Genomic DNA, 27371 nt, shown 5'->3' with positions numbered 1-27371 from the left:
ACCTGGACTCACAGCAAATTCTGGACATACACAGAAAACACCTGTGGGACTGTGGGAACCAGAGGCATTTTCAATACACAACAAACACACATAATCGGGGCAAATAGCAGCAGCTTTTTACTGACCATATGGAAAATCTGCATTCATGAGTGAGCACGACCCAGCCCGAGAGCTCACTGGTTGTGTCAGATGGATCCTGTGCTGATACAGCTGTAACCAAGCAATTACACACCCCTTTTTTCTGCCTGCCTGAAGCAAAAATTCAGATTACAGCCAGCTAGTATGTGCAAATTCATGTTAAAGAGAGTGGAACCAACAATTAGCAACTTACTTTTCATAGTACAGAGTCAAATACACTATTCAAATGAAACTGAACAGTACAAAACGCTTTAGAACATATCTTCTGTTTCCAAGGTGCTAAACATGGGGGTTTTCCTTTCCCCCAAAATGTATTTGATAATTCTAGAAACTACCACAGATCACCAACTTTGCTACATTTTTTCCTGCTTTAGCCTTCTTTGCAACAGCTGTAGAATATTCTGTCCCTTTGAAAAATGCACACAAGACACAAAGATTGTGCTCAACAGGTTTACTCAGACTGGACTCTTAAATGCTCAAGAAAAAGGCACAGATTAAAAGAGACTCTGATGACTCTTTTGAACACAGCAAATGGAATTCTGTTTATAAGGAAAAAAAATACTGCTATGAATTGTATGGGCTGAAAAGTTCAAATATTCTTCCCTGTTCCTAATTATTGGCCTTCATTAAAATGGAATTTAAATTAAATTGTATAAACATATGAAATAAAGTCTCAGTATTAGGAAGGTTTTTTTTCTTTTGTTTCCTCTATGTACAAATCTTAGTATACAATTTTTACTTTTCATTATACATTTAACTACATAATCTTTTTTCCAAAATGAGTGAGAGCAACTGCAAAGTATGTGTTTCAAGAAAATGCTTTGCATTCGGAAAGGATCCACCTGCTTTCTTGGCCAGCAGTGCCAATGAGAACTGAGGGGGGGTGCCAGGCTGGGGGAGCACCCCTCAGATGTAGTCGTCCTCCACGGGCTCCCCGTTGACGTCACAGTAGTGGATGAAAATGGCCACGACGCGCTGGAACACCCCTTTCTTCATCTGCCGCAGCTCCGAGATCTCCTCCCCGATGGTCTCCATGCAGATGTCTGCAGACAACTGGCCCTTCCTCCGGGGGGCATAGATAGTAGCTGGGAAGGCACACAAGAATAAAAGCTAGACTGTTTCCTGCAGAGAAGTTCACAAGCCAATCTGCTTTGCGTTAAGTCTTGGAAACCAAAGCAAACGGAAAAACCTTCCGTTGAGGAGCTACATTTAAGGGATATTATTCAAGCAGAAGAGGTATTCTGCCTTCCCTATATTGAAACCTTTCAATAGCTCCCATACTTATTTAATGTATGTCAACTTCATGTTTGTGAGTGAAGGGAATCCCAGAGCAACACCAACCGTTCCCTGAGGCCTCTCTGACGTGCTTCCATGTTACCCATTCCAGTGATCACTTAAATGTTTTATAAACAAAAGCAATTAAGGATAAAGCAGAAGGCTCGTCTTTATTTTTAGGGCTTTAACATCATGTTTAATCTAATTACTCCTTTAAATCAAACACATTTAATTTTTTTTGGTAACTCAGCCTACATACTGATGTACAAGCATTAAGTCTATGAATCAATCTAAAATAAAATTTAAAAAAGAAAACCAGAGAAAGGTATAGCAGAGAAAATCTCTTCCTCATCCTCTTGAGATTCATGCCCTTGAAACAGAGCTAGATAAGAATATCCAAAACAATGTCAATTAAAAATACCTCTAACGAAGGAGATTCCAAGATGTTCCTAATTAAGTAGTGAAGGAACATACTTTTCTCTGCTACCAAGCAAGGTCTTCAGTTGAGCCCTAGGAACTACCTACTATAATATTTGAGAAGACAAGCTCCTAAATAGAAGCATATCTATAACAAAAACTAATCCACATCACCTTTTCCAGAGTTTTTAAGTCCAGTTCTTTCCTCTTTTATGCCAAGTTTGAGTTTTCACATTTTCTCTGCTAGACTCTCTTCAGCCTACCTTAACAACCTTTGCAAAGCAAAGCCAGAGGCAGCAGTTCAGCTGAGCCTTCAGCAGCAATGCCAGTAAACTCTACAGAACATAAATTGCTGGGACTACACACCACAGAATTAACTTTGTGTATGTTTTAAATGCATCCAGATGTGACAAACCCATCACACTTTCAGGCTGAGCACCAGATGGGCTCTGCTTCTGTCAGTATTAGGGGCCCCAGCTGCTCCTTACACTGCTGTAGCACTGTTGCCCTCTCCTTTGCTGGACCCATCCAGCTCCCAACACAGTCTATCAAAAATAGCCCAAGAACTAGAAAACTGAAAAATAAAGGTCAGCTTGGAACAAGCAACAAGTTATTTGAACACATCAAACCAGATTACGAACTTCTTTCATCATCCTCAAAGTCATATCTGGCATAGCTGTTGGGCTCTGCTGTTCTCAGGGACCTCAGCCACGGGAAGTCAGTGATCATGGAGTAAGGAGCACCATCCACAATGCCTAGGAGACAGACAGGATGAGGATCCAAAGAGCACAACGTTGCTCCTGCAGCATCATCACTCTTCATCAAGTAAACTTGATTATCACATAGACTGGTCACTCTAATGCAGGAAAAGCATCTCCTCATTTCATTCCCCCACTGTGCCAAGGTTCCTCCACTTTCCTCCCAAGAATTATTACCCATGTCTCTTGTAATGATGCAAAGCTACTTATCTCAACAAGAGACTTGTCACCAGCTTTCAGCTGTCTATGAGCACTCACCTTCTAGAGTGTAAATATCTCGGCCCCAAGGGTACTTAGTGTATTTCTTCAGGTCTTCTTCAGTTCGTGTAGCTTCAGGGAAGAACTCATATTTAATAAGCTCTCTAGAGAGAAGGAAGAGATTATAGCCTGGAGTGATAGGAAATGGGAAGGTGGGGGGGAAGGAAAACAAAATGGGAAATCCTATTGCACAACCTTTCCTTTAATGAGCCTGAATCCATAGAAGCACTTCTTCAAGACCCTCACACCAACTCAGAATCAATCCCTTCCCTCTGGAGAGCAACCACAGCCAGCAGGTACAGTTTGGGTGAGAAACCAGTGAAGGTATCTTTGAGCACACCTTTCTATCCAATTGAGGAACAATCCAACAGAGTTGCAACTAAACCAAACTTCAGGAGTAAATTTGCTTTCTTAGTAATTTTAGTGAAAAGCCAGCACAACAAAAACACTGGTTAAAACCAGCTGGATGAGAGCCACTCTATACAATCTCCTGCTGATGGGAATTCTAAGGAGCTCATACTGATGGAACATCACCTTCCACAGAAACTAGTTCTTGGAGTAAATCACTCTTTTTTAAAGGTAACTTGTTTTCAGATTTGAAGGTATTTCTCCACCTTCCTGACTACTTCAATGCACAATTGCATTATTGCTGCATGAATTATATGATGAATTCTATGGTTATTGTAGGAGAATTTGTAGTATTTTCCACATGGAGAGGTTTATAGCCCGTGTTTTGTATGAGATGCATCTTGACACTGAAATTCTACATTGCACCGTCTAGAATTCAAATTTCCCTAGTCACCAAAGCTTTTTTCTTTGATTTGGCTGACAGAATCCAGCAGGTCTGACTGAAGCTGCAGCTGCTCCCTGAGCAGTGAACACCTTTTCTGCACAGTCCCTGAAGGGCAGGTACTCACTGGTTGATATTTGCTATTGTGTCCATCCAGCTCCGAACTCGCACCTTGTTGCGGACATTGGGGGGGTTACTGAACTCATGAATGATGCAGATGTGGTAGGGATAAGGGCCACTAAAGATCTTCTGCTCCAGAGTCAATGTGTCAACCTGGGAAAAGCAGGAAACAAAGACTTGTGACCGACAGAAACAAAGAGGTGTGACTGTAGAGTCAAGAGCACACAGACATCCAAATGCCCCAAATTCTAGGGGAATGTGTCCAGTAAAAAGAAATTTTAACAACATACATAATTAAATACACAATTAAAACTTTCCTAGTACAGCTTTGTCAATGAATCTTCTCAAGCAGTGGAATTGGATAGGAAATGTCTATTTCCTGATGTGTTTCACAATTCCAATATGTAAGCAAACTTCATAAAATTACATAACGGTCTAAAACTACATTCACATCTCAGAATTTGTCTCTGGCTTAGGGGGAGGGGATTGGTGGTTTGGTTTTGGGTTTTTATTACCCCTTCATTTTTATCCCTCACTGGGAGACCAAGCCAGAAAGCAGGAGAGAAGCAGCACCACAAGTACAATACGGAATGCTCTGGTAAGAGTGATAAAGTTAAAACCCCCCAACATTCCAGATCTTAAATTAAACCCTCTTAAATACGTGTGAAATGACCTAAACTCACTAAATCACACAGCAGCTACGGGATGGACAAGGGATCAGACCCAGCCAACATGGGTTTAGGAGGGGCAGATCCTGTTTGACCAACCTGATCTCCTTTACGATCAGGTGACCCACCTGGTGGATGAGGGAAAGGCTGTGGATGTGGTCTATCTGGACTTCAGCAAAGCCTTTGACACTGTCTCCCATAGCATACTCCTGGAAAAGCTGGCAGCCCACGGCTTGGACAGGGGCGCTCTGTGCTGGGTCAGGAACTGGTTCGAGGGCCGGGCCCAGAGAGTGCTGGTGAACGGAGCTGCATCCAGTTGGCAGCCGGTCACCAGTGGTGTTCCCCAGGGGTCAGTGCTGGGCCCAGTCCTTTTTAACATCTTTATCGATGATTTAGATGAGGAGATTGAGTCCATCATCAGCAAATTTGCAGATGACACCAAGTTGGGAGGGAGTGTCGACCTGCCGGAAGGCAGGAGGGCTCTGCAGAGGGATCTGGACAGACTGGAGAGATGGGCTGACTCCAATGGGATGAAGTTCAACAAGGCCAAGTGCCGGGTCCTGCACTTTGGCCACAACAACCCCCTGCAGCGCTACAGACTGGGGAACAGAGTGGCTGGAGAGCAGCCAGGCGGAAAGGGACTTGGGGGTGCTGATCGACAGAAGGCTGAACATGAGCCAGCAGTGTGCCCAGGTGGCCAAGAAGGCCAATGGCATCCTGGCCTGCATCAGGAACAGTGTGGCCAGCAGGAGCAGAGAAGTGATCCTTCCCCTGTACTCTGCATTGGTGAGGCCACACCTTGAGTATTGTGTTCAGCTCTGGGCCCCTCAGTTCAGGAAGGATATTGAGGTCCTGGAGTGGGTCCAGAGAAGAGCAACGAGGCTGGTGAAGGGACTTGAGCACAAGTCCTATAAGGAGAGGCTGAGGGAGCTGGGGTTGTTTAGTCTGGAGAAGAGAAGGCTTAGAGGTGACCTTATCACTCTCTTCAACTACCTGAAGGGACGTTATAGCCAGGCGGGGGTTGGTCTCTTCTCCCGGGCAACCATCAACAGGACAAGGGGACATGGGCTCAAGCTCTGCCAGGGGAGGTTTAGGTTAGATGTTAGGAAGAAATTCTTTACAGAGAGGGTTGTCAGGCATTGGAACGGCCTACCCAGAGAGGTGGTGGATTCACCATCCCTGGAGGTTTTTAAAAAGAGATTGGATGTGGCCCTTAGTGCCATAATATAGTAATTGGAGTTGGATCAGGGGTTGGACTTGATGATCTTGGAGGTCTTTTCCAACCCAATCTATTCTATGATTCTATGATAAATGTCACTTCTTACAGCTCCCAGTACCACAACTGTCTTAAAACACTGTTCAGCATCACAAGAGGATGCTGCCTTCAGCAGAGTTGTCTATTCCAAACTCTAACTGCTGTTACTAAATCTAATAGAATAGACTTAGATCAAAGATTTCAGATACCTGTGCCTATGTCATGCTTCTGCTTATATATAGCTGTAAGCTGGTTTATAGTATCACTTAGCAGCTTATAGTAGCACTTAGGTTCTTACAGTTCCTTTGAGTTCTCACAGTTTCTTTTAGTTATTCAGTTTGAAATTAGTTCAGTGCATCGCAATATCTTACAGTATCTTCTGATGCAAAGAATACTGGAGGTAGTAAGATTAAGTCTTAAAACTCAGTACCATCCAAGTTCCAGATTCTGCAATAAAAGCCTTGATGGTCTAAAGTTTTAATAAGCAAGTTTCTCAGAGTTGTGTTACTGTAACATTTACATTTGTCGCATCAATTGAAAACCATAGGCAGAACTTCAGGTGTGTTCACAATGAAATCCAGGCTGGTTGTGTACCTGCTGCATCGGACGAAGATAAATGATCCTGTTTCTTTCTGGTGGCATCCTGAGAATCTGATCCAGAACCTGATCCATGTTTAACTTCTTGCACTGGGCATAGTCAAACCGATTGACAACTGGTGCATTTTCTACTTTCAAGTGTTTCAACACACGGCACCTTGTAGCTATAAAAGAGCAAACCAAATTATTAAAGGAAACAATACTGAAAAGACCTTAGGAGCCTCCTGTCAGAGATTTTCAAGGCTGACAGTTTCTAAAGAAGGCAAACAAGTAATTCTCTCGTACTTACATAACTGAAGTTAAGCTGGCAATTTAAGTATATCAGAGAAATACACCAGCTGTTCATTTCTTCCATATTATGATCAAACTTTTAATTCTTGAACTTGGAAGAAGGATCCTTTTAAAAGGCCATGTCAAATTTCTTCTAACAATAACCTTTTTCTCCCTTTGTTTCCTTTCACAAAGCCTCCTGAAATGGTCTGTGGACTGCCACAATTGAAAACCACTGACTTCAAAATCAGATCAAATATAGAGTATTGTGAAGCCACACAATGGAAAATAAAGCTATTTCCTTTCTAGCAACACTGCTCATTTAACCAAAATTCAGTTCAAAATCAATGTATGTTCTGAGACGTACTCTGGAATAAAGAAATAATTTCTTTATTCTCTGCTAAGTAAATATATGTCATGTCAGAAGAAAAGGTCTTAAGTGTAGATGTTGCAGAAAACAGTAAATGATCCAATACAGGAACAGTCACACGCCCTGGCATGTGAATGTAATGCAACCTAAGTGCTATAATTGAAAACAGATTTTTATCATGTCAAGGAGGAAAGTATCATCATGTCAGCTAAATAATCTATGGAAGCATGAAGAAATGAGAGAATAAAAACAAGCTACTCTGAAACTCATTTCATCAACTTCCAATTATTGTATTATCACTCTCCAATAAACTACTCATCTTCCTAATTGTCAGATAATTTCATCTGTTGATTTGCAGATATTAATCTTTATTAAACCTGTTATAAGGAAAGGCACTCAAACTGAGAAGCAGCAATATTTGGTGTTCTAAGCATCAGCCTGACAAGCAGCAATGCAGCTGATGAATACAAAATAAGCAATGGACTGACTTGAATTGTTTCAAGAATTCCTAATAATGCCAGATGGAGGAGACAAGCAAAACATGAACTACATACCATGTATGAACATCATTTTGGGGCAGTCTTTCAGTACCAAATCTGTTATTCCACAATTGGTCAACGTGATTCCTACAAGGTTTTTGGATTTCAAAGTCAGTACCTGGTGAAAATTTAACCAAAAAAAAAAAAAAAAAGAAAAAATGTATGACAGGGTAAAAAACAAATAAACACTTACACTGAATTTTAAAAGATACTGCCAGATGTGGAAAGATATTAACTGCATACTACTCAATATAATACAGCTTCAGTTCACAATGGGTATTTGAAGTTACAGAGTAGGCTACTGGTGATTTATCAGCTATAGCTGATAAACCTGTAGGAAGTGAAGAAAAAGCCCTTACTTGAACATGATCATCTTCAATAACTGGGTCACTGGTACTTGTGGACTTGTCAGCTGTCCTTTTCCGCTTGGTAGTTTGCCGTGGCTTTGGCTTGGCTACTTCTGGAAACAAAAATATGGAGAAATCTTTCCTCTGTTACATTTCAGGATAACAGTGGAGGCATTCCCTGGCTGAAAATGGCCAATCAGAACATACATTTCTTACAGATCAAAACATCTGTGTGGCTTGAAAACAACTTTATATCTTCTTGCACAAAACCTGCTTTCAGGTTTGTGCTCAGAATCATTCACACTAAATAACTTGGGGCAGGGGGGTGGGTTGTTTATAGATGAAAACACAGGAATGCTGAACCTACAAGTTCAACATCACTGAAAGATGTGGAGCCAAGAAGAGAACAGAATATTAATTGTTAGGTTACTGCAGCAAACAGAACAACCTTGACAAATATGAGAACCAAAAATAGCTTTAATGTTTGAATAGTAGAAATAATCTCAAACTACTTGAAAGTCTGCTCTTCATAACTGTCACTAAGTTTTTCATAATATTGCAAAGGATACCCAGGTATAAAATACTTAACATTCCCAAGTTGCTTCTTACTCCATTTCATGCACCAATGACATGAAATTCCTGCTTGATTTGAAGGATGAGTCTTCAAAAAGAAATGACCACTACCATTACTTCCAACAGCAAGAGAAAAAAATGCCCTACAATTAATTTTCTGTGATTAACAGATCAAAATTAGAAGTTATTTTACTAACAATAAGCTTCCTTTGACTTTTTTGTTAAAACATATGTCATGTCCACAAAGATTCCCAGTCAAGAAAGATGTGCAAAATATTAAAGTCTATATACAAACTACTCACAGAAACATGGAATGGTCTGGGTTGGAATGAAACTTAAAGCCTAAATTCCACCACCTTGCCATGGGCAGGGACACATTCCACTATCCCAGGTTGCTCCAAGCCCTGTCCAAGCTGGCCTTGAACACTTCCAGGGATGGGGCAGCCACAGCTTCCCTGGACAACCTGGAATGTACCTCACAACCTTCACATACTTCATGCTAAACTACCATTAACATTAAAAAATACCTCTTTTCTTACTTATAATAAAATTCCATCTATATATATATAAGCTATTATGTGGCATCCAGTGGGCTGTGAGCTCCAGAATTCTGGTCCCTGCTTTAGGGGATCAGGTTGAGAGATGGAATATTAATACTCGACTTGTGGCACCTGTGAATCATCATCCCCAGGGAACTTTCTGACAGTTCCTGGAGTATGTTCAGACAGTGAAATACCTCCTAGCCTGATTCTAGGAAAAATTTTCCCGATTTTGTGTAGAATTGTTTGAGATGCAGCCTTGGGCCAAGAAATCTTTACAGAAGTTTTAAAGTAACATGCGGTTTAAAATGTGAAAAATTTCACTACAAATACAAACTAAAACAAGTTTAAAAAAAACAAACAGTACAAGTGTGGCTTACATTTTGATTAAAGTAAAAATCAAAATTACAGAAGTCATCCTCTAGCCAGTTAGTCTGTGGTGATAATGCTTTTAAAATTTCACAGTCTTTAATATTTGGCTTAAAGCACTGTTTAGAATGAGTAAATCATTTAAGAGAAAGAAAATAATCTTTCTAATATTAAACACAGTTTGTTACAGAAGCTGAAAACCACAATGTCCTTTATGTTAGAATAGTAGAAAGCTGTCATATTCAAGGCACATTTTTAGACCATTTATGGAAAAAACATTTCCAACTGTGCAACAAAGCATTTTCAGGTTATACTCCAAGGAGCTGTATGTTCTGTCCTAGTAATGAAAAGCCCTGTAACACCAGGCAGAAGCAGCCTCACTGTCCTATGTGTAAAATACAGATTTAAAAAATAAAAATGGCATATCAAGTCTCATATTCTGCCTCAGGCATCAGCTAACACCTGATGCTTCAAAGAGGAAAAGTGCATAAAGACATACACATAACTGTATGGAGCTAGGAAAGCAATTCTTCTTATGTATGCTAAATATAGCAAATACTCAACCATTTTTCTCCACAAGCAGAACAGATCTTTTTTCCTGACTAACAGCTGAAACCTGAAAGCCGACATACTCTCAGAAACATACCCTAATTTAATACTGAGATCTGACTGACTTAGCTTCATGCATTGGTAATGGCTGAGGATAGAGAGGAAATATTTTCTTTTGATTTTTGCAGATTAATTATTACTTATAATGGGCAAGGTAGAAAACTGACATTTTAATTTAACAGGAAGATCATCTCTCCAATCTGAGATGTGTCTAGCTGCAGAACAGCATCCCAGGTGATTCAGGTTTCATTAACACTTGGGCACATGAAGATAAACTGGAAAAACACCAGGACAGACTGTGTTTGAATCATTCCATGTTAACAGAGGTACAAATTTGCTATCAGTCTTTTCTACCTCCAACACACACAGATTTTTCAGTTTCATTTTACTTGCCAGATATTCTCAACAAAGAATCCTGGATATATGAGGTGGTGCCAGACTAAGATCACTATTTTGGAAAACAAGTATATTTGAAAGAAACAGCAAGTTCCCTTCTCACATCTGTTCTTTTCTCCCTTCGTTCCAGCCCTTCAGGAGTTTTATTTTATTTTATGTAAAATGTACAAACCAATAATGTGAAGCACAAACCTATTTAACAAAAGGACTATTTTGAACAAGTTTGATCACCGTGCCTTATACACTTGGAAGCAGAACCCAATATGCAGGTCCACAAGCTTGGCCCAACTATAATTACTGGTTGATAAAGTACCAGTTATTAACCTTTGCCTTCTTGCCAAGATGTAAGTGTACCTGCTGTCTTCCTTCTTTTGAAGGGAGGATCTTAATAGGGGAGACAGTCTTATGTTCCAATGAATAACAGCCTTCACAGAAACACAGAGCTATCAACAGAAGTTGCAACTGCTTTTCAAATGAGTAAATCAAATACTGTTTAGAATGTATGGATAACACATACAGAAGGACTTGCATGGAGAAAAAAAGTCACTGGTGTTTTCAGAGAAATCTCTTATTTTACCTAGTCATGGCAGTGACATCAAGTAATTTCTGTTCCATCAGTATTCAGACCCTTTGACAAACCACTTGGTTTGAAATTATTAACTAACAAATTTCATGTTTACCACCAGTACTACCTGTGGGTGTTGCAGCTGCTCAGCGCCGTCTCATGGCAGCACTGCAGCTTACTCAGACGTTACTATCTGTGTGTAAGTCATACCTGGCTCCGACACCAGAGGGACGTGGGACAGCTTGCTCCTGGCTCTGGTTAGTGGTCGGCGAGGATACTCCTCCTTGTCCTCCAGCTCACAGCTCCTGGGCTGTGTGCCCATGCTCTGCTCCTCGCTGGCAGCCCCGCAGGCACTCCCACTAGTCCTCTCCTCCCCTGTGTCTCCTGCAGCCCCACAGTTTGGCCGTGTCCTAAGTGCAAAATCTGCCCCAGCGCTGCTTGGTCCGTTCCTGCAGGCTCCGCTCGTGGATGGACATTCCCCATCGCAACCCCCACTAGTCCTCTGCTGTGTGTCCTGAGGCTTGTAGGAGGAACACCTGGAACAAACAGAGCTCTCCTCAGTCTCTCTCTCACTAGAACCTTCCCGTTTACAAGGCGAGCAGACACACTGCCTGGATTCCTCTCCAGCTGCTGGGCTGGTGCCAGCACAGTGGCCATGAGCTGTCTGTGCACAGTCAGGGCTAGGAGAAGCAGCACTGCAGGAGCTGGATGTTCCCGTTGATCCTGTAGCATTACTGCAGCTTGCATAAGGATCTTTGCTTTTGTTCCTTTCAGGCATGTCATTTGCTGCTTTCATGTCTGCTTTAATCTGCTCACTGGTTACTTGACAGCCTTTTTCACAGCTGCTTTCCTCCGTGTGGAACTGCTTTGTCTGGCCCCCTTGGCTGGCACTGCATCTTTTCCGCAGGGGTGTCTTGCCTTTACCACTCACTGTGAGAATCAAGGAAGGGAGAACAATGAGACAAGCCACAACACAGCTTAAATAAATGCTGAGTGCTACTCTGTTAAAGACTACTTAAAACAGAAGGTAGCCTAGAGGCCAATGACAAATCTCATCAGGACCATGCTATGTTATGGGAATTATTAATATTTCTAGCAGTTGCTGACTCTCGGTGATGTCCTGCAGCTATTTTTGTAGTGATGTGCTGGGGTGTTTGTCAGTAAATGAGATACAAATCTGCCAGAGAGGCTCATATTGTCACAGAGCAGCTCACTGTTTAAATAGGCCAAAGCACAAAAATATGAAAGACACACTAAGAATAGAATCACAGAATGGCTCTAAGGGACCTTAAAGATCATCTATTTCCAATCCCTCTGCCATGGACAGGGACACCTTCCACTAGACCAGGTTGCTCCAAGCCCCATCCAACCTGGCCTTGAACACTTTCAGGGATGGGGCAGCCACAGCTTCTCTGGGCAACCTGTGCCAGGGCCTCCCCACCCTCACAGGGAAGAATTTTTTTCTAGTATCCAATCTAAATAGGCTTTTCTTTTCCTAAATAGGAGGAATACAAATGAGGAATCAAATAGTTACAGAGACAGTACTAAAGTTCTGCTTTCAGTTGCAATCTTCAGCTCCCTCTCCTGGGTATGGGGTGTGGTGTCAGTAGGTAACAGCAATCTCAGTTCACAGATGAATAAAAAAGCCACACCAAACAATGTACAAATCACAACAGGAACTTAATCACAGAATCATTTAGGTTGGAAAAAACCTCCAAGACCATCGAGTCCAACCTGTGACCAATCACCACCTTGTCAACCAGACCAGAGCACTGAGTGCCACATCCAGTCATTCCCTGAACATCTCCAGGGGTGGTGACTCCACCACTGCCCTGGACAGCCTCTTCCAATGCCTGACAGACCTTTCTGGGAAGAAACTCTTTCTGAATGTCTACTGTCTTAATCCTCTCTGCTAATTACACTAATCCAAGCACCAAATCCTCATAATTGACAGTACAAAAGTTTATGCAAATTCTGTCCAAACACAGGTTATTTCATCCTCAAACCAGAACTGACATTCACACTACAGGCACAGCACTCTACATGTTCCCAAGCTGGAACTGCCAGTCTTGTTGAAATACATGTACTAAACGGGAGAAGGACTGATGTGTAGAGAGTATGCCAGTTACAGTAGGAAGAGCCATTACTGCTTTGCTAAGTCCTAGGCTTTGCAGAAATTAAACTAGTACTAGACCAGTATATTTCTCAGTTCTTCACAATGCCAGATTTTTCTGTTAACTGCTTAGCTAAATATTCCTAAAGGCTTAACACTATATTTACTTCATCTGACAACAGAGCTGCAAATTTGGCTTCACAGACATGATAAATTCTGGCCACTTAAAAATCCAAAAGAGGAGCTGCAGGTTTCTGATCAGTGCAGCACCACTATTTCTTTGTTTCCATACAGTATCTGTGATTGAAGCTCAGAGAAATAAATATGTCCTTCTAGATTCATAACAAAGCTAGACATAAAACTGAACAAGATGGAAAGACTGAAGCTTAAAAATAAATGTTGCTTAACAGTGCCCAGGAACCCCTCCGTTCCACACCTGAAGGTTCTCTAGTTTCCACTGGATCTCTGCTTTTCTCTTCTCCATCTGAGTAATTCTGTGCAATGCTGTTGGAGATGCAGGCTCTTGAAGTCCCCATGTTTTCCTCCTCATCCTCACTGTCTGAATCGTGGATAGTAATAGGTGTTGCTTTTACAACAGGCTGAATGCCACTTGGTCCTGAAAAGTAGAATACCAACACTTCATGTAAAAATAAGCCAAACAAGGATTAAAGTGCTGAAGAACTTCTAAAAATGCTTGAAAAAATGGTAAGAAATTAATTTAATTAAATGAGCCAACCATTCTGTGGCTCCTCTATTAAAATCTAAAGAGAAGAAGAGCATTTCAGCACTAAAGCATTCTAGTTTGGAAGGGGAAAAGTGTCACAATGGAAAACAAAACACAAGTTTCCTGTAATGTTTCTCTGCTTCAGAACAGCTTAAAGGTTCTTCCACAACTGTATGAGTAAACTACATATTATAAACAGTCCCTGAAACCTCTACCACAACGACAGAAATGTTGGCCAGAACATTGGCATTTATCCTTCTAAATCTTGAAAAACTGAGCAGATACAGCATACAAGGATGTTACTTTGTGTTTTGGCATATTCAGTAGAAAATTATGTTGTCCAGCAAATAGTGGCTATAAAAGAGATCAAGACTGCTTTGTGTCACTAACACAAATAAAATTAACACTGGAACAAGTTGTTCTGGCTTGAAAAAAAAAAGGCAAAAAAGAATCCACATGCTGCAGTGAAATAAGTAAGGCCATCAACACCAGAGGCACAAGACAAGTTCACTGAGGCCTCCTGTGCTCTTATTATACTGAGCACAAAAATAAGGCTTTAAGATCAAGGTATTTCACTCCATATGCAAAGAGAACTCTGGACTGTAAAACAGACTTTAAAACAGAATAAATTTCTTCACAGAATTGAGCTGTGCTAGCATCATTATTCCAAACACAACAGACAATGCAGCTAAAGAAAAGCATCCAAAACCAGACTCATTGAAATATTTACCCCCTCAAGAAGGAGATACCAAAAGGTCATTTCTTTCCAAATATGGAGTTACCTGCTTGCTCTTCATCCACCTCCATAGGAACAACAGCTTGGCTGTGAGCCGGGAGCTCATTCTGGCCCTGCCCAGCAGCAAACTCCTCTTCCTGTGCCACCTCCTCCATCTCATTCAGTGCTGAAAAGATGAAGACAAGGTCAAGAATAGGAAACAGAACAAACAAAGCCCACAAGCACCCACAGAGAGTCAGAATCACCAAGAAATAAGTAACAGCTGCCTTGATTCCTTCAGAGAGTCTCTGGGTTGCATAAAGTCGCTCACATATTTGTTCTACATCTCTTTAGCCAAAGCCCCAGCCTAACTTTTAGGGTTTAGTTAACCCAAATTTTCCACTCCTCCTCAGAAGTCTTGTTCTACCACAGTGAGCAGCATAACCAGGATTTGCATATTCATTCCCTCCAATGACTTTTGCCTTTGCTGGGAAATATTAAAAATATACCATTCGACACTGATATTCTCCCAGCTCTGACCAGAGGAGTCTAGAAAACACTTGGCACTTCCCCAGAGGAGTCACACAGACTGTCCCTTGCTAACACCTGTACTGACACACATCACTGCCCTGCAGTGTGCCTGTAACAGCCATCAGACACCACACAATGACAGCTTTTATCACACAGGTATCAGAGACATGCAGACAGCCCCCCCGAAGGATTAAAGCTACCAGGAACTGAAAGAGCAACAAGCTTTCCATATATACCTTCTCTATCACCCTATCTATGTCAGTGCAAATAAAATCACTTCCTACACAGGTTCACAAAGATTACCCTCAGCTGCAATCTGCTGCTCCTCAGCTTGACCATCTTGGCGCAGCTCATTCTCCTCATTCTGGTCATTTGGGTGTTGGTGATTGTTGTGGTGGATGTTTGGGTTATTGTTATTCTGGTGGTTATTGTTGTTGTCATTGTCATTGTTAGAGTTCTGATTGCTGACTAGGGCAGAGGAGACCCCAATTCCTGTGCCTGCACTTAAGCCCACACGAGCACAACCCTGAGAACAGAAAGCAGCTATTAAGATTTGAAAAAACTGATAAGTTATCTCAACAACATTCCCTAATGCCAACAGAAAAAGCATTCTGTTGGTAATGTCTGGGATAGCACAACATTAACAGGGAGACTGTCCCTCATATTTCCTTATGCATTGCACAGGTCCATGTTCAGGTTGGTAACCCAGAAAACTTACACTCTGTTAAATTCCTACTGAGAGGGAATTCCACAAAGCACATAATTTTACTTTATTGTTTTCCATTTGCTAAAGGATCATATTACATTAATACAAACAGCAGATTATATATATAGCCTTCCCAGAACACAGCAGCCTCAAGATAGAACTAGTGACTGAAGAAAGCAGTTTTCTACGTAGGCAGTTTCCATTGCATTACAGCAGCTTAACAAGGATTTATGTTACAGTGTGGGAGGGGACAACACGAAGAAATAAAATTCCTAAGCTTTGAAACCACTCCAAGAGTGGAACAGTACCCTTATTTCACCCACTACAAAACCATAAAAACCTCTTAGCATTGTAAACAGATCCCCAAGTGTGAAAGAAATCGTATAAAAAGCAGCAGCAAAATGAAGTATCCACAAAGACCTCAACAGAATCAATGTGAGACTTATTTTCTGGTCACATATTCATACAAGATCATACCTTACCACTGCTCCCATTTGCAGAAGCATCATCATTCTCCCCAGCATATCATGATAATAACAACAGCAAACCAGAATAATTTTATTAGCAATCTACTTAATTACAACTTTCAAAAGAATGCATAACAGCTGGAACACACTGTATTTCCAATGAGCTGGCAACAATAAAAAGCAAAACCATTCTCTTAAACTCACCTTAGGAGGTTCTCTAAACATCTGGTCCAGAGAAATGAATTCTAAGCTTGGCAATAACTCGATGAACTGACTAAAGGAATCCAGCTTTATGGCGTGGCAGCGCACCAGGGTGAGGTCAACCAAGCGGGTCCACCTCGAATGATCTGTGGGAGAGAAAGGAAGCATTTCCTGAAGAATTCCCCTCTCACTTGTTTGTCATTATACCCCTTTCAGATTTGAGAGGAGCATCCTCTGTATCTCCATTCTGACTGTTACCAGCATCATTATGGCTCCAAACCAAGCATCATCTACTGTACTTACTAAGAAATAGAACAAGCAGTACTACGAGCAGAGAAATTCTGGTTTACTAGCACAGTAATTCATATAATAGCTCCAAAATTTCAAAGGTGTGCAATACCTGTGATCCAATTATTTGGGTTATGTAGATGTGGGCAGTTGTAAATGACCAGATACTTGATGAAAGAAAAAACTTCATTTACAGCTTTCATACCAATATCTGTAATAATTCCTGGATTTTCAACCACATCAGCCAAGCCGTACCTCACCAAGTCCGTACTCGTCATTTTACCTAAGAAAAAGATAGTAGCAGACACAGCAGTAAATTTGCCTTTTATAGCATGATTTTCTAACTCCCTATTTTAGCCCCTTTTCATAAAACTGATCAGATTATTCCTTCAGTTCAGTAAAGCTGAGACTTTCCCAATTTCACTAAGAGTTTCAGGAAGTGAGGAAAAACATATTTGGCTGTATGAAATCAGCACCCTCAATGTGGGCAACGTTAATATTCTTTTTAATCACTCTTAGCACATGACTGAAAACACATAATTCACATAATCCTTATGTTTGTCAAATAATTTATGTATATAAAAAAATGTCATACACTGTAGTAAAAACTCATCAACGTATCCTAGATGAAGAGTTTCAAACTGTGGAAATTCCAGTTCAGCCATCTTCAAAGCAGAAAAAACACCATCTTTGGTCAAGGAAGGCTGGATCCGCACTTCGTGCAACCTGAATGTAATTAAGAATTGTTAATTGTAATTAAGAATTTCTCCTATTAAAATTCATGCCAAAAGACAATTGCCACAGAAAACACTCAAGGAGATGACCTCTCAAAATGAAAGAATTCTTTCAATCGTGGCAGGATTCAGAGGCTATCTGCTGTATCTTTATGGCAGTATTTGACAGTTACATATATTTTTGTATATATAAAATATATAGTATATATAATATTTATTATTTATAATATATGATTTATGATGGTATATTATTTGTCATTAATATATAAGAATATATTGTGAGACCAACAGCACCACACTTTTTGGATACAAGTCTTATGACACAAACGAATTCAGAAGCAGACATACTCCAGTTGTTTGAACCACAGAACACTCCTGTTATATAAACTTTAAATGTGCATTCCATAAACTTTTGACAGTTGTTCTGCTTCTTGGACTTCATTACTAAGTCATTTATTTTGAAAAAGGAGAAGGGAGGCAAAGAGAGATCTGAAGGCCAGTACCTTCGTGCAGCAGTTATGATGAGGTAGCCAAGATCCACTTCAAGTGCATTCTTGCAAGCTCCCAGAACTATAGTGTGCAAATTCCTAAAACCACCTGGCAAATAAAAAACAACCTTCTTTCATTTCACTCACAGATCACAACCTTAAGCCTTATACATTTCCATCAGTGTTGTCTTGACAAGTGAATGAACATCTTTTTTAGCAAATCAATAAAACCAATATTTGCACCCAGCTCTCCTCCAATCTTGCTAGTTCTGCTCACCAACAATTGCAACTGAAGGCAGGTCATCAGTCAAGAATTAATTGCAGTTAGAATATCAAAACAATACCAGATAAAAAGCGTATTTAGCACCATAACCATGGTTCTAACCATTCCAAACTTCAAAATAAGGATCAAGAAAAGATATGCTACAGACAAAAAAAGCTAAGCTTCACATGCCTCCAGTATTTGCTAATACTTTTATTTATTTACTTATTTTTGTTTAAGTATGAGGGACAAAAACTTTCATACCTGATCTCCAGCTGTCTTCTACCACGTGCTGGATAAGTCCTCCAAGAAATGGAACACGAACCAGTTCTAAGTGCTCCAAATTTCGAGCAGAAGCCAGGCCTGTCACCAGGGGAACGTACTTCAGAGAATTTGTGGGTCCTACACAGAAAAGGCCAAAGACAAAGCAGGTTGCTCACTTGACATCATTGAATTGATGCTTTCAATGACTGTCACATGGAAGAATTAAAAAATATGCACATATATCCATCTAGACCAGGAAGTCAAGAGAACCACAAAGCACCAAATAACGTACAGGACAGGGGGTACATTTCTGTCCAACACCACGAATAAAACAACAACTGCTTTCAGAATCTTGAATTCCAAGACTTCCATTTACACTTAGTGCCTGAGCAACTTTAACAGAATCAGATTTCCTACATGCTCTAACATCCCCTTCACGTATGAATCCCTCTTACCAGCACAGTTCCTCATGACAAAAGCACGTAAGCTGATACAAAGGAAATCTTTAAAAGGCTGTGGTTTGGTGAGTCTCACCCACTTCAAATAAAGGTGCCTCAGCATTGGAATACAAGGAATCTCAGGGACATTCACCCCTAGTAATACATAAACAAAACAAACAAATATTTTAAACAAGCTTGAAACCACAAACTGTATGACAAATTTCTGGCTTTAAAAAGGAAGTTTTTCTTTGCTATGTGGCACGTGAGAAAAGCTGTAAACACTTAAAATACAAGTTCTTCACCTCAGTTTGTCAATACAGTTTTTTAGAACTTGCCTTTTGAACCTGCTATCACATATACGACAACTAATATCTCAAAGATACCACAGCCCAAAGTCCCTTTCTTAAAAAGAATTACAATTTTGCAGAGTTTCAAAGCCTTTAAGTTCACCTGTGTTGAAGCCAACTACTTCGTCATTACCACACTCACCTACTAAGTGCAAAGTCTGAATTTTAGCTCCTATAGGTATTTTCAGCTTGTTCTCAGGAGGAATTGGAAAAGCACCATTACGATTACGAAACTTCCCTAAAATGTGAACTTGTGGCATGTATGTCCAAATAGCTTCCACCAGCTCTAAATGAGAGGTCTCAACACCCTGGATAAAAGGAAGCAAAGCAAATGCTCTAACACCAGTTCAAGCAACAACATCCTCTTAACTACATAAACTTCTCAGTAGCACACTATACATAATGCGTTATCTCACTTTAATTTCTAGCAAGACTTGCCCTTTTAAAAGCAGAGGGACCAGTTTTAATTCTTTTCTGGACTTAAGAGCATCTGTGACTCCCACTGGTGCAACTAAAAATAGTACTAATTAGCAAATAGGGTCACAATTAACTGCTCCTCTCTACAGCCAGGTCTGAAAACAAAGCCCTGTAAGCAGTTAGTCCCCATCACATTTCTTCTGCTCTGTTAACATGCACCATCTCTGCTGCTGAAGGAGGTTGTCTCTCGAGTCCAACCACTCACCAACAAATTTGGACAGGCCTGCAAAGCCTCTAAAACTCCAGGAATGCTGAAAGCTTCATGGCCACGGACTCTGCGTCTTTCAAGATACCTGGGATGAAGACCATAAAGTTGTTCAATGTCTGGCATCTTCCTCAGCAGCGTTAGGAAACTGGAATCAGTGAAACCTAAGATGACAACAACAGATTTGGTATTTGTGTGACAGCAGACACTCAGCTGTAAAGGGAAAACCAAATACACTGTTCTCTTTATGTGACAGTATAAATTCTATGGTGTTGAAAGCTGTACTCAGTGAAGCAACAGCTTGTCTTTTACTTGCACATTTTAGAAATCATGGCCTATGTATTCTTGGCCTAGAATTTTGCAGGTTTGCTACAGTTTTCCTCCAGTAGAATACAAGGTAAACTATACTCTCTCCTTTCTCAGATGAAGGGCCTCTGCAGACTGTCAGGCTTTGTGTCTCTACTTTTCGTGGAATTCCATTTATCAACTACATGGTTCAAAAAAGCCCCAGCTGGATCAGTTGTATCTGTTCACCACTATTCACCACAGCTCACATTTCTCAAAGAAACAAGATGGTTTCTTTAAGCAAAGATTTATTTTAATCTAATGTAAGAGAACACATAAAAAGGATTTTAAACAGGTAAGTTACCTTAGGCTAGGTCTAACCACCTGCCTGGTATCAGCTCTTATAAATCTCAGTTTGTAACTCCTCTAACTTTCAAATTCACTCGTTTAGTCTTTCCCCCAACAAATCCCAGCAGTGTGATTTAAATCTAACAGAAACCCTAATACTCACAGGGTTCACCTAGACTGACAAATTTATCTATTGATCTGAAGATGACTTGAGGTGTGACATCAAAACTTATTCTTACATTGTTAAGTGTTGGCAGATGAGTTGCTCTCTCATTCCATTGTATATTTTCCTGCCTGCATGCAAACAGCCTCTTCATGGAATAACCCTTGGATAAACTCCCTTACAACAATCAGACAAACACAGATTGTATTTACAGATGGCTACAGAGAATCCCCATTTCTGCTACAGTAATACCCAATATTTGTATTATACACAGAGACAGAAACTTTCCAAACCACGTACTCAAGGAAGCCACCCAAATAAGCCAAAAGGAACAAAACATCCAAGTACTTTTACTGCTTTTGCAAATTTACTTTGCATGTATAAATGTCCCTCTAAGTGGCAGCAGAGCAGCCAGTGATGCTCAGGGTGTTTCTCACCTGTGGGCATGTACTCCCACCAGCGGCCTGCACACAGATCCACAACCTTCACCACCCGCAGGTACAGCGTCACCGCTTCCTTCAGCTTCCGGGACAGGCATTCCATGCACATGATATCCTGCAAGGGAAGGTACCTTTGGGGGAGGAAAAAACACCCCTCTGATTTATCGAAGCTGGATCCTTTTTGATTTTTATTTTTTTTTTAACTAAAGCACACCCCAAGTCTGACTACACAAACTCATGTATTTCTAGCGTGTAATAACATTCATTCAAACAGAATTTTCAGACTGTGCTCAAATAAAATGTGAAATTTTGCTAAGCAGAATGACTCATCAGTTTTTGACACTGACTTTAGACTATTCAAGGTACACATATAATATTAAAACAGAGAGATGCTTTAGTTCTCTAATAAATTACAGAATTATAAAATGGTTTGGGTTGGGAGGGACCTTAAAGCCCATCCAGTTCCACCCCATGCCGTGGGCAGGGACACCTTCCACTAGCCCAGGTTGCTCTAAGCCCCACCCAACCTGGCCTTGGACACTTCCAGGGATGGGGCAGCCACAGCTTCTCTGGGCAACCTGTGCCAGGGCCTCCCCACCCTCACAGGGAGAATTTCTTCCTGATGTCTAATTTAAACCAAACCAGATACTGCTGACCAAGCCATTTGCCACAGTAGTTGCTACATGGTTTAATTAAACCTACTTTCATTTTTTAGTACATTCTACACGCTCAATTTGCAAATATTTTGGAAAGCTGTTGTTTTCAAAGAACTTGTTGGGAAAGCATTATGTTTTGGACACAATAGGGATGAGTAAACATTTTGGAGAATGATTTTATTGTAGGAAAGATTAAATACTCATCCCAGTTCCCTTCTGCACACTATGAAGCAGATGCAACAATTTCAAAACAAGCATTTCAGCTATGCACTACCTGAGATGTATCTCTGCTCTACAAATCAATGTCTATACACTAGTGGACAGGATTATATCAATGATTTATTTCTTCTTTGTTCTATATTCTTGACACTCACATACATTAATTTTCTAAGTATCCAAATGAACTCTGGAACCGAAAAAATAACATTTACCATCCCTTTTTATGCACCAGTTCACTTGTGGTACAGCCACGCTTTCTGAATACTACGTGTCACCAGCATCAATGCAAGTAAGACTAAAGAAATAACAGAAAACTACATAACAATAAACAATAAATTGACTTCTAAAGAGCTGCTCACCTAAAGATGTGGCAAAGCACTTCATGAGAGAGTTGGTTCATGTAATCTTTTGGCTCATCAGCTTTGGTAGACTCAGAACCTTCCCTGTTTACTGAGCTTGGTTTCACATTTTTCCGCCGGGGACCCATATTTGCACCAATTTCTGATGGAAGGAAATGTTCACAATGTTATGAAATTCAGTGCAACTGAAAGAGAAAAGGGACAGAGTAGAGGAGGACACACCAGTTAAGCTGCAAAAAACAAGCTGTAGTTTGTTTAGCACAGGTCTCAGACACAACCTGACAATGATTAGACAAACCAGACAGTTCCCCTAAGCAAAGGCAAATGGACAAAGAGGAAAACCACCTCAGGTTCAACCAGAGATCAATTCTTTTGCATGAATAAAAGGTCTTCAGAGATACCACCCTGTGGTCAAGACAAATCACAGGAAAGCTGTGCAGAGACTACAGATGTCACCAATTCAACACTCCAGTGAAAAGAAAGCCCAAAGTCTCTGTCTAGCAGAAGAATTATTTATTTTCTTTTTGAAAAAAAAAATGGGCTCCTAAAATGCCTCCTCTCAAAAAATGCCCTATTACAAGTCCTCCAACTAGCTCCTCTTCGAGGTTAGAACACCAAATAAAATATTCAGGTTGCTTACTTAAAGATCAAAGCTGCAGAAAAACTCAAAGTCATTGCCTCAGCAGCAACATGCAGGAAATCCTGTCCTCCTTCCCTTCACTGAACTAACATGTTCATGTCTACACTGTTCCTGCAGCACACATGGGCTGAAACAACAGTAATGTTCCATTTAAAAACATAGGAAATTATTAAGAGAAATAACAAATAAGTAATTAAATATGAACTCAGTGCTAATATGAGAATAACATCTTATACAGATGTTGAGAGACATTTTCACAACTGTATCTAGCAAATACTTATTTTATACTAACATAAGACACTGTAAAACAACGTTAAGACGAGAACAAAAATGCTCTCTGGTGAAGAGGGCAAAGCATCACTAACTCAGTAAACCTGTTTAACAGATTGAATGCCAAAATTCAGTGGATGAGGAAAAACAACTCGTAAAGAAAAGACAGATTTTGGAAAACTTATCAGCAGAGCCTCTGGTACAGCCTTCACTGTGATGTAAACACACCTCAGTGTTTGTACCACATTATGTGGAAGTGGCAACTGAGGAGAAAAACAAAATATCTCATGAAAACGGAAAAGTTTAGCCTTCTCCAATACAAATGATTTATATGCTGGCACAAAATTTGAAACATTGACAGCCTCCCTGTGATCTAGTTGTAGAAAGAACACATGACTTTACACATTTTTGTATGCATTTTAAGTTAACAACTGTATGCTGTCATGAATTTTAAATAGTGATATTAAAATAAATAAATTACCACCTTCTGCACGTGAATACCATGAAATATATCTCTGCTCCTTTGGATTGGTGGGAATTCTCCAGCCAGAAGTAAAGACACTGAGTTTGTTGCCTGTTCTTATACTGCCCTTCTTTTTGGTGCTCGCTGGAAGGGGTCAATTTGTTTGTAATTCTCTGTTGTAATGTTGATCAACTTCATGAAGCCCAAACCTGACTACTTATGACACTGGATTCCAAAGAAAACAAGCATTACGTGGATTCCCAGTCACCTGGGACAATTCAATTTGAACAGAGAGCAGGATATAACCTAAAAAATTCCAGACTGCCGCAGCCACGTGCTGGGGTGCAATATAGCATTACAGAACAGTAAAAGGACTGTGACACAAGACAGAGAAATAAAGATAATATCCAACAGGGCAGGGAAGAATCCTGTAAGACACAAATTCAACGAGTAATACCTGCCCCAGGTTTGGTCCCTGTCATTAAGAAAAGGGGGAAAAGAACGACCTCATCCCTATGAGAACGCAGTTTGTGCACAATAAATGCTCCTCCTGGTAGTATTTTGAGCTAACGAGCACAGCTTTAACATCTCATTCTACATTACCAAGCTGACCCCATTTAAAAATTAAATAAAAGTAAAAAACCTGCACAATAAAAAACCCTTATATATGCAATCCAGCTGTCAAACGGAATTTTGCTGCCCCCACCTCAGTTAATTCACGAGAATGAATGCTGTAGGAAACAGCAGCTCGACGTGCCGTGTTCTTGATCAGTAGCTACCACACTGAACTTAAAAAGCTTAAAAAACCATGGGCAGACCGCACAGAAAAGAAAAATGTGGAGAGAGCAGCCAGGGACGGCCTGGCAAGCATGAGATAAGTAGGGGCGCTCCTTATGGGGAGGGGAAAAGAGAGGACAGGCTTGTTCTTGCTAAGATAAGCGATACAAAAGCAGGTTTCCCCGCAGACCAGGCGCCGCCGTTCCCTCCCGGCTCTGCCCCCGTCCCTCAGGGCCTGTCACAGCGGGCACGGCGCGAGGCCGCGGGGACGGGCGGCGGCGGCCGCGAGGAGGGCGGCAGCCTCCGGGTCACCGCCCGCCGCGTCCCAGGAACTCAGCCCGGTTCGTCCCCCCCTCACCGCCCCGCAGCCCCTCACCTGCCCCGCGCAGCCCCGGTGTTGTGGCCGCGGGTGAGCCCCGGCCGCCGCTTCCTGCGCGGCCCTTTCCGCCTCCGCCTCGCCCCGCTCCCACCGCCCCTTCCGGGGGCCGCGACACCCGCCCCGCCGCCATCTTGAGCGCGGCAGCGCGGGCCGTGCCCCCGCCGCCATCTTGGGGGTGGCGCCGCCTGGCGCGTCCCGCTCGGCGCCGCCATGTCGGTGGTGGCTGAGCCCTGAGGGCGGTGAACGCCCGCTGGGGCTCCGGGGAGAGGAACTAATGAAACCCACTGAAGAGCTTGGTGGGGAGCTGTGGCACGGCAGCAGGAGCGCCCGCGCGTGGCGGCGTGCCCTTGGCGTGCTGTGGGTTAAAGCAGTGTGCAGGCTGAGGTCGCTCAGCACCCAGAGAGAAAGGAATGTAATTTATAAAAATAATATTCCAAATCACTCCTGTAGAATCACAGTATGTCCTGAGTTTGGAGGGACCCACAAGAATCACAGGCGATCGAGCTCTGAGCAACCTGGTCTAGTGGGAGGTGTCCCTTCCTATGACAAGGGTGGAATGGCATGGGCTTTAATGTCCCTTCCAACCCAAACCGTTCTGGAATTCTGTGATCATCCAAGTCCAACTCCTGGTCCTGCAGAGGACACACCAACAATCCCACCATGTCACTGAGAGCCTTGTCCAAACACTCCTTGAGCTCTGTCAGCCTTGGGCTGTGCCCACTGCCCTGGGGAGCCTGTTCAGTGCCCAACCACCCTCTGGGGAAAGAACCTTTTCCTAATATCCAACCTAACCCTTCCCTGGCACAGCTCCAGCTGTTCCCTGGGGTCCTGTCACTGGTCACTCAGAGCAGAGATCGGAGCTGCCCCTCGTGAGGAAGCTGCAGAGCCCGATGAGGTCTGACCTCAGCGTCCTCCCAGAACAAGCCAAGTGCCCTCAGCTGCTTCTTGAGGGCCCCTTCAGACCCTTCACCATCCTCCTGTCTCTCCTTTGGACACCCTCTAATAACTTTATAAGTGATACATTACCTGAAGAGGCTTTAACCTGCCCCAAGAGCTTTGAGAGTTGCCTTTGCCACGGTGTATTGAGTATTATATGGGTCTATTATTTAGGCCATTTATCTTCTGCTAAACAAAGAGGAAATTTTGCTACTTTCATGATTTTTTGCAAGGAAATTCATAATATTTGAAACTGAAGAAAGAGGAAAACAGTGGCCAAAAATCAATTTGTTAAATTTGTTCAGGTATGAGTCCAAAAGACCAAAAGTCATTAGGTGCATTAGCACAAGTAAGGAAGGTGTCATGATTTAACCCCAGCCAAATTTATTATAGCACTGACATTTTTATTTTTTTTAGGAACTCAACTATCTGATTTTCAGGCCTGTGTTTCATTCCTTGTCTTAGAAAGGAAAACAAAAAAAATTTAAAACCTTACTATGAAAACCCTGTCCTCCACATATAAATGCATCAGGTATATACATCACATATACAGATATATCAATGATATCAGTACCTTTTTGATGCAGAGTTTTGAAAACTCTAATCCTCCATGAGTGCAAGATCTTTTCTATTTTCCATTCAACACCAATATCTGGCTCCCTCTATTTTATTTTCTAGCAAGCAGGACCCGAGCTTGTTTCACCAGCTCACTCAAGCTACGTACATTTTTCCTTCCCCTTATTTCCATGTCATTGCTCCATCACACAAACTCGACTGTCCAGATTGTCCAGCCACTTCAGCATTTACTTCAGCTGTCATTTGCAGCAATTTGCAAATGGTGTTCTTTGTGCTGGTATGCGGCAGAAGCTGCTTTTCATTATCTGCAGCTCTGGGCCAGCAGGAGCTCATAAAAAGCACTCAAGTGTGGGAAAGTCTTGATCTCCAGCTGCCCTTGTCTCAAATAAATCATGTCAGAAATTATCAAAAACAAATTAGAGTCCCAGAAGTGTGGTTTAGACCTCTGACTTACAGCTTCTTGAATCATTCTGGAGGATGTGCATAGGAAATTTTGCGTCTTAGGTTTGGCCCAGAAGCGCAATCAGTTAAATATCTCAACATACTAAAGCAGAGGGTGTGAATATCCACTTAGGCTCTAACTAGCCGAGCTAGAGGGCAGAAAGTATTCACAAATTGTCTGCTAGATTTTCTGACATCATGAGGAAAGCCCAGAGTTTGCCTTTGTTTTCTCAATTTGATCTTTCTTTTCTTATTTTTATCTTTTTTTCAGTCAAGATGACCTGTTGTGAGAACCTCTTTAGGTAGACTGTCCAGAGCCAGAAGCCTCTGAGCTATGAGAAACTTTTACAATATTACCTTTCTCATTGCATTCCTGCTGCCTAATTGCTGGGACCTGGTTTCCATATAAACAGAATTCATTATAGGGATGGCTTTATTCTGTGTTCAGCAGTTCCAAAATTTTCCTCCTGTGTAAGCCCAGTGAAGTCAGTCATTCATCAGTTTTAATTCTGGGAAAATGGATTCCCATGACCAACTATGCAAATGTGAAAGACATAAACTGGCTTAATAATAAAGAAAATAAGGATGTAAGGCAGAACAGAAA

The 27371-nt window shown here is 41.4% G+C and overlaps 1 protein-coding gene across 4 annotated transcripts; it reads right to left on the bottom strand.

Annotated features, from left to right (window-relative positions):
* Positions 1-96: 96 nt before the first annotated feature.
* FBXO38 (F-box protein 38) lies at positions 97-24909 on the bottom strand. 4 transcript variants are annotated; one of them, XM_064671702.1, is made up of 22 exons: positions 24812-24908; positions 22286-22427; positions 21049-21182; positions 19816-19979; positions 19276-19441; positions 18802-18939; positions 18347-18484; positions 17836-17929; positions 17194-17324; positions 16711-16881; positions 16314-16456; positions 15240-15462; positions 14473-14592; positions 13403-13582; positions 11064-11783; positions 7815-7915; positions 7471-7573; positions 6274-6440; positions 3764-3909; positions 2847-2950; positions 2472-2585; positions 97-1223 (listed from the first exon to the last, which is right to left on the bottom strand). In XM_064671702.1, the coding sequence occupies exons 2-22, from the start codon at positions 22411-22413 to the stop codon at positions 1045-1047; spliced, it is 3564 nt and encodes a 1187-aa protein (XP_064527772.1). In that variant the 5' UTR covers positions 22414-22427; positions 24812-24908; the 3' UTR covers positions 97-1044. The 4 variants fall into 4 exon arrangements, with proteins under 4 accessions (XP_064527772.1, XP_064527774.1, XP_064527773.1 ...); XM_064671704.1 differs by having other exon boundaries at positions 22286-22470; positions 24812-24895; XM_064671703.1 differs by lacking the exon at positions 18802-18939 and having other exon boundaries at positions 24812-24909.
* Between the last annotated feature and the right edge of the window lie 2462 nt (positions 24910-27371).

The sequence above is a fragment of the Pseudopipra pipra genome, chromosome 15 (assembly GCF_036250125.1).
Source record: "Pseudopipra pipra isolate bDixPip1 chromosome 15, bDixPip1.hap1, whole genome shotgun sequence".
Taxonomy (NCBI): domain Eukaryota; kingdom Metazoa; phylum Chordata; class Aves; order Passeriformes; family Pipridae; genus Pseudopipra; species Pseudopipra pipra.
Note: the sequence above shows the minus strand (reverse complement) of the source record. Positions and strands in the feature narration are given on the sequence as shown.

What these genes read in the sequence shown, in the direction of transcription:
- FBXO38 (XM_064671702.1), bottom strand. Translation starts at nt 22,413, where the DNA reads ATGGGTCCCCGGCGGAAAAATGTGAAACCAAGCTCAGTAAACAGGGAA. An exon ending in GGAAACTAGAGAACCTTCAG is followed by an intron (nt 11,784 to 13,402) that starts GTGTGGAACGGA and finishes TGATTCTCACAG; the next exon opens with TGAGTGGTAAAGGCAAGACA. An exon ending in TTGAAGATGATCATGTTCAA is followed by an intron (nt 7,574 to 7,814) that starts GTAAGGGCTTTT and finishes AATTTTCACCAG; the next exon opens with GTACTGACTTTGAAATCCAA.